The sequence below is a fragment of the Heloderma suspectum genome, chromosome 2, assembly GCF_057233095.1.
Source record: "Heloderma suspectum isolate Gila_16-S chromosome 2, 16-S_ref, whole genome shotgun sequence".
Classification (NCBI taxonomy): Eukaryota; Metazoa; Chordata; class Lepidosauria; order Squamata; family Helodermatidae; genus Heloderma; species Heloderma suspectum.
In genome coordinates, this window is record NC_139459.1 from 94001000 (window position 1) to 94013283 (window position 12284).

Sequence of the window (12284 nt, forward strand, 5' to 3'; positions counted from 1 at the left end):
TCCCTCCTGTCCAATCACAGCTCTCAACAGCCCCATGCGGTCTTCCAGCTACTGATAGCATCGCTTCCTCAGCACTTGGAGTTTTATCGCCAACTTTTACCTCCTTCTATCCCCTACTTTGGCTTTTTAAAAAAAAAAATTAAGGAATCATCTTTGAACCTTCGAAGAATCGTAGCTTTTCCAGCCCGATTTCTCTGCACACTTGCCCGAGCAAGCCCTGGCAACCATAATTTTTTTTACAGTCCCCTCCATGCTCATAGCTCCCTGTCCTGAATGGAAAGACACACACACACACACCCAGGCAGACAGTCATCACTGTTCATGGACTAACATCAGTAAAAATGTCTGTAGACAATATTAACATCATATCATGATCAGAAATCGGCAGACAAAAACAGGGCAGTCTTTGAAGCTTCGAAGCTTCGAAGATGCAAGCAGACCCCCCCCCCAAACCTAAGCACTGGGGAGCCACCGCTGCCCCTCTTCCTCACGCCGGTTGTCAAGGGCCGGCACGGGGGGAAAGGGCCTGGGCAGCCACCCCCCAGCCTCTTGCCCTGGGCTCCAGCAGGTGTGGGGGGGGGAGAAGAGGATAGGTGCCTCCTTCTTCCCTCCACCCCCACCTGCTACAGCAGTGGTGGCAAGGGACAAGGTGGTCGTTTTCCGTAAGGCCAGGAAAACTGTCAGAAAATGACCAGCCTCTCCTGCACCACTGCTGCTGTAGCAATGATGGGGGGAAGATGAGAGGCACTGCCTTCTTCCCCTCTCCTTGCTGAAAGAGCGGGTGCCCAAGCACTTGCCCAACTCAGCATGCCGCGAGTCAGGCAAGAGCTCAGGTCCGCCAACTGGTTCCGGGGGAGCCAAACCAGCAACTTCTCACTGGGCTTCAACCCCCAAACGGACACTCGCGCCATTCCTACACACACACAGGGATAGAGGAAGAGAGGGATGGTAGGCGGGGAATCGGCAGAAACAGGAAGAGTTACTGCCCCTCCAATGTGAGCTGCCTTCTTTAAAAGCAGGAAAAGAGCACAGCGCTACAGTGTGAACTATGTTTGAGCATTCAATGAAGTACTGGAACAGGGAAACAGAGTGAGTATGAATAATCACGTTTTAGCGCAATTGAATTTAACACAACATTCTACCGACTTCTTTGCACTAGCGAACATGATGTAGATTGGCCCAGTGTGTGCACAATCAGATGTGACCATCTACACATGGACTTCATGCAATTTTCTGCCTAGAAATGTTTTCTGTGTAGGACTTCTTTCATATCTGAAATGGCCCTTAGCCCTCAAACCTTACAGGTACCTGCTAAAGAACCCAGATCTGTCAAACATGACTTCAGCTATACACTGGGAATCCTAGCCACAACAAAGAAACTGCCTTGTCAATGGTTAGGTCCAGAGATGAAATTGGATTTTGTGACTGTCATTTCTCCGTTTCATCTCCACATGTATATAAAGCAGAGGTGTAGAACCAGTTTTGGGTGGGGGGCCTGGATGATCCCCCTCCCAGCCCTCTGCAGGCCCTAATGATGTCAGGTGGCCTGGCCACACCTGTGACATCAGTGGGAATTGGCCATGCCCACCTGACAACATTTGCTCCCTGGCCCAGGCAGCCAGGCTTTACAGCATATGGGCTTTCCCAGCTAGACAATGGAGAAGCAACAGGGACTAGGCCAGCTTTGCCCCATCTTCATCTGCCCAGTCCCCTTCCCTCATTGGGGGAAGGAAGCAGGGCTGGCAAAGCAGAAGCATCTGTGTCCCATTTGCTTCTCAAACAGAGGGGTGAAGGGGACTCAGCCTGCTTTGCCTGACCCGTCTCCTTTCTCTGTTCTGGGAAGGAAGGCAGGCAGGTGAAGCAGAGTCAGGTGGTGGGACCTAGCCCTTGCCAAGGAGAGTGGTTACTCTCCCCAGTGCAGGCAAATACCGCCATCCTACATTTATGATCTATGAGTGAAGATAACAGCAGGGGATGCCCTCTGAAGGGATTCCTCCAGAGGCTTAGAACCTAAGCCCAACCGTCTAGAGGATCTCCTAGAGGCTCCACAGGCCAGATATGGCCCATGGGCCGGAGGTTCTGCAGCCCTGATATAAAGGATGCACTAATTGTAAATTTGGTCCATGTTAGCAAGTAGCTGTTAAATCCTATTTAACTAGATTATGCTGTTTTAAATGTTAAGTTAATGTAATTGAGTAAGATGTTTTCATTTGCTTGAATTTTAGATCCGATCGGAAATGATTGCCACTTATGCCCTCTGTGGATTTGCAAACGTTGGTTCTTTGGGACTGGTAATCGGAGCACTGAGTAAGAACATGTATACTTCTTGTGTGGAGCATTGTTTTGAAGAAATATAACCCCCCCCCCTGCAAAAAAAAGCCCTTCTGCTGTGGTACATGATAAGCAATGCTCTTCTTCCACACATAGAGATGGTGGGAAGGTGGGCAGTAGCCTCTGATTTTGTGTTGCATGACAGAGGCACACCAAGAATCTCTGTAGCTCGGTGTGATGTCAGAGACAAGACCCCACCCCACCCCCTCATCTTCCTTGAGGAAAGGCAAGATCATGGAAATCACCAGTTTTTACTAGCTACCAAGGCCAGACAAAGTTTGTCAACTCCCGATGATCCAGAAGCACACATCAATCTGGCCCGAGTAGCCCTTGTCATACCATGAAGGCAATGCTGTCCTACAGCTGGCCTAACTAGCTACTGGAAGATTCCAGTTTGCTCTGTAAAGATGCAATCCTATGCATGTTTAGACAGAAAGAAATTCCTACAACTCCCAGCATTCCCCAGCCAACATGGCTGGCTGTGAAATACTGGGAACTGTAGGATTTTTTCCGTCTAAACATCCATAGGATTGCTCCCTAAGGGAAGTAAGCCTCCACTGTTGACACATAGTTGTATCCGTCTCAATGCAGACAAATGGTAGGGGAAACATTGAGACAGTTCCAAAGTTGAGGAAATATCCCCAGCAGATGCCATTTTTTGTGCGCATTTTTCAAAAGCATGCACTTTTTCATGTCTACTTTTCAAATGTATGCATTTTACCACATACTTTGGTCCGCAAATCGCAAAATGTGTGGACTTTGCCCTCAGATAGTGTTCAAGTCCGCAGTTGAGTTCAGGAGGGGTGGGCTGGGTGAATTCTGGTCTAAAATGAACTGGAACAAATTTCTCATACATTCCTAACTACCTTACCCAGTCTATCTTGTGTAGAGAGCCTGAGTCTGGGCTGGGACTGCTCCAGAGAATACCAGAATTGCTAGAAAAGCATGGAATGGTTGTCTCAACATCACACCTTGCTCACTGAATTGTTTTCCTCAAATGTTTTCCTCAGCATCCATGGCTCCAGCCAGGAAGAGAGACATTGCAGGGGGGGCCCTCAGGGCCATGATTGCTGGCACTGTGGCCTGCTTCATGACAGCTTGCATTGCAGGTATTATACCTTTAGATGCCACAGGATGGCAGTGTTTTGGTTTGTCAATTTGTGTTCTTTGACTACTAGTGCCGTACTTTGACATTTTTGAAGCACACTAAATATCATTGCAAGGATTTATGAAATAGTTACTTTTTAAAAAAGGGGGGAGAAAACAGTATTTCTCCCTTATCTCTTATGAATAGTTTTAAAGAACTATGCTAGCCAATAGTATCCAGTGATGAGAATGTATCTGTTTGAAAGGAGTACATTAAAAGATTAATCATATTTATATTGATTTTCTTCCATCATATGGTCTAAAAACAGAGAGAAGAGGGAAGTTTTATAGAAATTAAGGGTGAGATGCAGCCAAGGTGAAACTCCTTTATTTCACATACATGGATGGTTAATGCTCCCATTAAAATCAGTGGAATCTTTAAAAGTGCTTAAATTTGACTAGGAGCTTTTCTACATGAGGCATTTATTGTACACTCATCATTCCCTACTCACAGTTATTTATGGGTTCTTTAGAAAATGTCATAGCCTTCCAGTTTCACTTCTGTGTCTAACCAGAAGTTGCAGTTTTCTTAAAGCAGGGAAAGTGCAGTATTTAATGGTAAAGCGAAAGAAAGCACTATTTCTTCTTGTGTATTGGTGCTATTCCACTATACCACAGTGCCACCTAGAGGTTATGTAGCAGAAAAGCAGGAAAGGAAACACTCCTTGTGTAGCACTTGGAGCTCAATTCTGCAATAAAACAAAAAGTAGATATAGCAGATTAACAGCCTCGTATAGAAAAGCTCTAGATCATGCCTTAATGATGGCATGATTTGGTTCTGACTGGATAAATAAGAAATCATTACTTAACTCAGGATGAAGACAAACATAATGGCATAGATCCAGGGAAACACTGGAAGAAGGGGATTGGTGGAATGTGCTTCTCCCCAAAGCTCCCTGAACTCTCTAAAAAGCTTCCAAGCTTGTTCCAGAAATTGTGGTTTGCATCCAGAGAAGCACCAGTAGAAGGGGATGGCTGAAGGGTGACTTTCCCACCTTGTCCTCTCCCCCCAAAATCTAAGAGATCCCGCTGAATGAGGTGGGCTATAGCACAGGGAGAAGGAGGGAATCACCAAAACTCAGGTATAGGAACCTTCTGTGAGGACAGAATGGGCCAGTTCTGATGATTGCCACAGCCAATTGTGGCTTATTTAAGCCACAAGTTGAAGTGCATGCAGGTAGCCAGTTTGAATTTTCAACCTCCAGTTGGATGTTGCTATGGTTTGTTGTGTCATCTGAACCTGTTGGCAGGAGCTGTTTGAAGGTTAAACAACTTCAAATAACCCTACAGTAAGCCATGGATCATTTGGGATTTGTTTAACCCTCAAACAACCCCTGCTGCCTGGGTTCAGACAATATGACAAGCCATGGCTGTAGCTTGAAAAGGCAATTAGTGCCCACAGGCACCTTGGCTCATCATAGCTTAATTGGTGCGCTGTGGTGATCGTGCAAACCAGATCTCTGTGACATGAACCTGGCAAGGGTGGCTTATGCGAGGGTTAAACAATCTTGCATAACCCATGGGCTGCTTTATGGTTATGTGTAGGTTGTTGGACCCTCACATAAGCCGCCCTCACTGGGTTCACACAACACAATAAGCTACGACAACCGCCCGCCATGGCTTGAACATTCAAAAGGGCAGCCAGCACGCACTGCAGCATGCACCACAAAACACTGTGTCTTAAATAAGCCACAGTGGGCTGCGATGATCATGCAGACCTGGTCAATGTTCATGCACTGTCCCTAGGATGAGTTCTCAAAAGCACTTTGCCCACAGACCCCAGCCCACAGGGTGCACATGGTCTTCCAAGGCCCTATACCCCAGCAAGGATCCACTGACATGGACCCCCTGGAGTTGCTCCCTGTCTTTACCATTGCAGCCTGCTTATTCACCTGCCTCTCACTCTGGCCCAGTCAGCAGTGGTGATGAAAAGGAGAAGCAGTAGATGCCATGGCCTACTTGCTCACTGGCTCTCTGCTTGTCAAGCAAGCAAGTGGTGGCAATGATGAGAAAGAGGAAAAGAAGCAACAACAGCTAGTTGCAATGGTAGGGAGGAGGTGGACTCACTGATGAAGGGGGCCCACTGCGGACATCTTGCCCATGGGCCCTCAAAAACCTGAACCTGGCAGTGGCACACCCCATCTGCAGTCCATATTATTTCATCCCTTCTCATACTCACATCAAAATAAATCAAATGAAGCTGTGAAAAAAATTGAAATGAGCAGTTGTACAAGACATTTTTATGAGTTTGGCACCATAACCTAGACATACGGTACAGGTGGTCTTTCTGCTTTATTTTCAGGAATATTATCTGTTGCAGAAGTTCCATGCACTGCTTTACTTGAAAACTTCAACAGCTTCAACATGACTACAAATAGCACAGAAATATTTACATGCTGCTCAGACCTCTTTAACAGGTAATTAATTATACCAGAGCAGACTCTCAGTTCACATAGATCACATGTGAAGTCACATTATCGGTCCTATATATTACAGGAATGCTGTATGTCAGCCTTCCCCAACCCAGTATCTTTGAGATATGTTGCAGTACAACTCCCATCATCCCTAGCCATGCTGGCTGGGGTGATGGGGGTTGTAGTCCAACACATCTTGAGGACACCAGGTTGAGGAAGGCTGATTTGGTGATTTTTGTGACAAGAATAATGCACGACTTTTATGAAAATAAGGAATAGAGATTAATGCAGCAGGAGTTCATGCAGATTGCTGGTTAAACTGTTGTTTACTATTCACTCTAGAATTCTGAAGTAATTGAGGTTTGTCTCCATCCATGTCCCCCTATTCCAGCTACATATACACATGCCAATAATTAATTACTATTTTTTCTCTTCTTGTGGCTGCAGGGTTCTTCATTACTGAAGTTACATTTTACTCATTAATGATGCCATAATGATCCATCCCTTTGAAATACATTTCAGTCACTTGCTGCTTAATAGCCACACTTTGAAAAGTCTTAAGGATCCACAGTCAGGAACAGAGTTGTTGAGAAATGGCACCATAGGCTAATCCAACCAGTTCTGTTCCATGTACCTCTGCAATACAATGTTATAGCCTTTTCAGCCAAATGCCCCAAATCCAAGCAAAGTTACCCCAATTAAAGCAGGAGTATTAAAGCACAACTAAGCTCCTGCAGTGCACACTCAAAGGATTTTCCCCATTGGCCTAAATCAGCCTCCCCAACCTGGTACCCTCCAGTGGTATTTGACTGCAACTCCCATCATCTGCAGCTAGCATGGCCAGTGCTGGCTAGGGATGATGGGGGCTGTAGTCCAACACAGCTGAAGGGCACCAGATTGGGGAAGGCTGATCTAAATGCTAGGGGCATGCATCCCACTGGCTAAATATTTGTCTATAATGTCTACCATTCTGCTATACCTAGTCTCAAGCAAATATACGAGTGGCCTACTACGGGCACAAACTGTTGGACTGAGCAAGGGCATGCTTAAATTGTGACTTCTGATGGCAATGCTCAGACAACTGCTTTGCTACAATACACACAGAATTCCAATGCTGAGGCACATGGAGTGCTTTTAGCAAAGTGTGTTTCCATCAGGAGCACAAATGGGGATTCACGCTGCTAGCCATGCTCCCAACAGTTAAGTGAACTGATCTTTAGTAGAGCTTTTGTAATGGCCAGTTTACAAAAATGTCCCTTTAGATGATCCACTAGCCTAAATGCTCCTTGCTCAGCTAACACAGTCCAAATTCTAGCTTACATTCTATTGTTATACATTAGTCAAATGGGTTTAAAACCTGGCTGCCTGTTGCCTTTTCCTCTCTCACCCCCAAATTTTCATAAATATTTGCCTGGGGAATGGGATCAGATTGAGTCTGGATGAGGTGGCCTCCCACCAGCAGCGGGGGCAGAGTGAGCATTGCCCCCACCCTACCCCAAACCTCAGGTGGCCAAAGATAGCTACACGCCCCATACCCCGTCCCTATGCTGTGTTGTCCCTAAAGGGGCAGAAGGTTGCTTCAGCCCAAGCACTGGCAGAAGAAAGACTAACCAAAGGTGTGTTACTCCTCTTCCAGTCTTTTTATCTGCTGCAGGAAGCTGTATTGTGAGGGTATTGTCCTAAAGGCAGGGTATAAGTTATAAATAAATAAATATTCTGATTTTCTAAACACTCACACACATCAGGACCTGGGGTTAAGAAGAGCCAAGAGCTGTTAGAAAGGTGGAGGATGGGTGAGACAAACGTTCTGTGCAAGATGGCTAAGTGGTGGGAAACTGGACAGGGAAAAGGCCTAGAAAGTAAGGGTGCTGTGCACAGACATACAGAAGGTCATGCAGTTTTTTCTGCTTCACTGCAACCTCTGCTTTCCATGACCTTCTGTCCTTTTATGGCAAACATAATACTTGATTCTAAGTCCAGCACTGATTTTCAGTCCTCCGTGCTTTGGGTAGATTTTCAGCTTTGCCTACACACACAAAAAAAGTCTAGGGCCTAGCATATTTATCCAGTTAAACATTTATTTGGTTGCCTTTTTAAAGCCAGTCTATTGTGAGTGTGGGGGCCGCGGTGGCTTAGTGGTTTAGACGCTGAACTGCAGACTGGAAGCTTGGCAGGTCAACAGTTCGAAACCCGAGTGCTGCGTGACGGAGTGAGCTCCCGTCTTCAGTCCCAGCTTCTGCCAACCTAGCAGTTTGAAAGCAAGAAATTGCAAGTAGATAAATAGGTACCGCTTTGGCGGGAAAAGTAACAGCGTTCCGTGCACCTCGGTGTTCAGTCATGCCGGCCTCATGACCACGGAAGCGTCTTCGGACAGCGCTGGCTCTTCGGCTTAGAAACGGGGATGAGCACCACACCCTAGAGTCGGACACGACTGGTTGGGGACACCTTTACCTTTTTATTGTGAGTGTGGCTTTAAACTTGAACCACTGTTCCAGGGAATGGCTTTTTGACTGTCACAAGAGCCAGTCAATCAGCACTTTGTGCAGCCAGCTTCTGCTGGAAACAAAGAGCAACCTAGTCCTGCATTTGATTCTCTGTGGAACGTTGCATGTCTGTCCAAAAGGGATGAGGGCAGATCCACCCTGGGTGTTTACCACTTATGTACTTTAGTACACACCCTAAGGAAACTAAGAGGCTAACTTTAAGATTTATTTTAACTATCCTGCTAGATATTTGGCTGCAAACGTCTAGTGATAAATAGACACTCTGAAGTTTAAAGAATATTTGATACACGCCAAATGTCATTATTATAGTTTGTGAGAATAATAAACAACATGGGGGGAAGAACCCTGACTCTTAAAACAGTTTTTATAGTGACTGTTTCTAAACCCTGTGATCATTCTGCTTCGGCTCAGGTTGGAAAGCCTTAGATCTGATGCAAAATTAATGTGTTCTAAACTACTTAGATTATATTATTAAAACTTTGTTCCCCTTCTCCATCAGTGCAAACAGTTCCACAGAGATCTTCTTAAAAACAAACAACTCAAGGACCTTGGCAGGATGTTGTAAACTTCTGGACCATCCCACAATTAACTGTAGCTGGATCCCTACATTCCCATAAACTAGGGAACTTTATATAAGAGACATGCACAGGACTTTACCTCGCTGGTGGATTGGTAGGAAAATTGAACAGCGGAGAAGTCACCTTGCTGCTGTAGAGAGGACATACTTTGTTTTCAACTTAAACTAGATTGACAACTATGTAAGTCCTCCAGTTTCATTGAACTTATTGGGTAAGTATCCATGTTCCATATCTGTTCATGCGCACTTGCATCCTCATATAAAGAACTGGCCATGGTTAGGACATATTAAAACATTTTAAGTGTGTTTCAAATATTTATTTTAAACCATTCCAAATCTCTCTCTCTCACTGTGGGGCACTCCAAAAGTTCTGCTCTATTGAGATAAAATTACCTAAATATGGTCCTAAGTACATCTACTTGGAACTATGCCCCATTTATTTCAATGGGACTTACTTCTAAGTAAGTATGATAATGTTTACAGTCTTACTTGTTCTCAGCTTTTAAATAATATAATTGTTGTTTTGTCATTACATGTATTAAGAGATCTACTTTGGAATTAGCTTTGTATTATTTATCCCCAAAACCTAGACGTGACCTAATGAATACATGGAAGTAGAGGGTATCGAGCGTTTTTTAAAATTCTGACTTTTATTTTGGTGCCAAATCAGATAGAATCCATTTAAGTTTTTTCCCCCCCTGTGTTGAACATTTCTGGAACCTTGAGATTTTGCATCCAGGTGGCAATCCAGGAAAGAAATTCCGCTTGACCAAAACAGTTATTTTTTAAAGTCAACTAGTGAAGAAAGAGTTTTTGAAATGTAGAACAGATTGCATTTTTTTAAAACGCAGAAACACTGGCCAGTATCCAATATGGACACTTTGCCTCCACTGGTTTCATTACACCTGTGGGACTCACCACTTGTGAAATGGGGAATTAGCAATTCTAAAAGTAACCCTGGAAATGAGCTGAAATGCTCATTTCCAGCACAGGACTAGTCAGTAGAACTCCCTTCTGCAAGCTCTGCTGATCTGCACTCTTCCAGAAACAAGTGTTTCTGCTCATTTTGGATTGCTTCAAGGACTGCTACGTTCCCAGTGCACTGGCATTAGGTTCTGCTAGTGTGTCAGCAGTATTGGATACTGCTCATTGTTAGAAATTAATGGAAGGGCACATATACACAACCATTTTTGATGCTGGTGTCATCAACTGCTGTCAAATGGTAAGAGTCTTTACTGAACTGAGTGCAAGAGCAATGGTGGTTAACAATGCAAACATCTGCTGCTATATTATTACCTGGACAAGAAATGCATCATAATATAGAATTGCATAAATACAGGGACAGATCTTACAACAACAGTTTGCAAGATCAACGAGGCTTGTATGTATTCCATGTGGTTAATTAACATAGTTAAGAAACATGGTGTATTACTGCTATTGGTGGAATCAGAAAACATAAGCACTCCACTGGGACCTATTTCACAATATAAATATATCTATATTAAGACTTCCTTGAGACTTTCTATCTGTTTCACTTCCCATTGGAGGTTTTTGCAGTGTGGAATAACTTTATGCCTGAATAACTTCATATGGTTTAGGCAGGATTGAAAAAAGGGGCCACAAGATGGCAGCTGACTTTGTGGCTTTTCCCACCAGCCACATCACACCAAACAACCAACAAGGATTATTCATGACACTTATGGAATCACATTCTGAAGGCCAAGCTACACAGTACACGTTGTTCTTATCAAATGCAGATGCTGGAGACTGCAGTCAGGAGCAGAGACAGGGTGAGTGAGTTGTTTAACCCGCTTTGCTGCTGGCAGTTTATCCTCACCAAATTGCCAACCCCAAGGGTGAAAAAGCTGTTTAGAAGGGCAGTTTTGGCAGAGGAAGGGTTAAGCACCGACTCCCCATCCAGCCTTCCCCCAATCCTGATTAGATTTTTCAGCACCTGCTTCTTATTGAATAATAATAATTTAAACAGACAGAAGAACATGATATGGTAACAGAACTCCATGTAATGAATAGTTTGGCCCTGACACAGCAATTGCAATGGAACTGAATATGCGCTCTGCAAGAAGAATCCTAGTGATGACATATTGCTATTTTAAGCAATGGAAGCACAACCACAAGGAAAGCTGTGCGGACAGTGTGTAAAGAAATGGGAAGCAGTTACTTTCTGACACTATGACCTGGTTCTCACATAATGCTAACCCATAATTAAGTTATGGTTTGTTGTTCTACCCAGGGTTTGTCTGGCAGACAGTTGAACAAGCCATGCTTTGTTTTCTCAGTCTCTGGATTGTTTGTTCCTCTCCTGCTTTGCCCGCTCCCTGCCTTTGTGGCGCTGTAGTACTGGCATGAAGAGCGGCTCAGTTTGTTTTGTTTTTTACCATTCTTGCTTGCCACCACTGTAGCCTGGTGAAACAATCCATGAACAACTCACAGTTCTGGGTTCACATGTAATGACAACCCATGGTTTAAACAATCCAGAGTTCACAACCTAACAACAAACCATGGGTTCACTTTCTGGGTTGTTCTTGGTTACAAACCATGGTTTGTTAGCGTGGCTGAGTTCACAAATCATGACAACCCAGAATTCAATATCCCATGGGTTAAATAAAGCATAGATTAGCATTATGTGTGAACCAGGTCAGTAAGTTGGCTGCCAAGAAAGGCCCAGAATAATTGAATGTTTGGTATAACTTTTTTAGGAGATTTTTTTAAAAAAATTGTTAGTGCATAGAATGAAAACTGTTAATACGTTTAAATTGTCAAGAGGCAGTAAAATTAGTTTGATCCTTTTCTTAATAAAGATATTCTGTGTTGTTGTAGAACTCTGTCCAATTCTTGAATTGAACAAAGTCATCTGTCACAAGAATATTGGAAATGGTCTTTTTATGCTTGTAAACATTTTCCCAGGTCACATTTAACATCATTCATACAGCAAGAGAAACATGTTAATGGGAGCGATAATTTTGACTGGCATGTTTTTAAATGTAGTAATAAAAATAACCTTTTCTCTGCATGCACAGTTCTTTCCCTGGTACATATAGCATTGTTGGTTGTGTCGTTGGTAAAGACAAATGCTAATCTGTGCCACTACATAACATACATAAGAAGAGACCTGCTGGATCAGGCCAAAGGCCCACCTCCTCCCCCATCCTTTTTTCCATGAGGATGATAACCTTTTCTGCTGTTGTCCCCAAGAAAATGGTATTCAGAGACATGCTGCCTCTGATCTTGGAGGTAGTATACAGCTGTCATGACTAGTAGCCATTATCCTCATATCCTACTTGTGGGCTTCTC

At 44.0% G+C, this 12284-nt stretch overlaps 1 protein-coding gene across 1 annotated transcript in view; it reads left to right on the top strand.

Annotated features, from left to right (window-relative positions):
* The window catches only part of SLC28A3 (solute carrier family 28 member 3), a 75639-nt gene extending 63637 nt beyond the window's left edge, over nucleotides 1–12002 (top strand). Inside the window, exons 15-18 of the mRNA XM_084834188.1 lie at nucleotides 2226–2307; nucleotides 3342–3440; nucleotides 5780–5894; nucleotides 8895–12002. Of these exons, the coding sequence (XP_084690314.1) occupies nucleotides 2226–2307; nucleotides 3342–3440; nucleotides 5780–5894; nucleotides 8895–9012 (414 nt within the window). The 3' untranslated portion in view covers nucleotides 9013–12002. The remainder of the gene's footprint in view (nucleotides 1–2225; nucleotides 2308–3341; nucleotides 3441–5779; nucleotides 5895–8894) is intronic.
* Nucleotides 12003–12284: the final 282 nt, after the last annotated feature.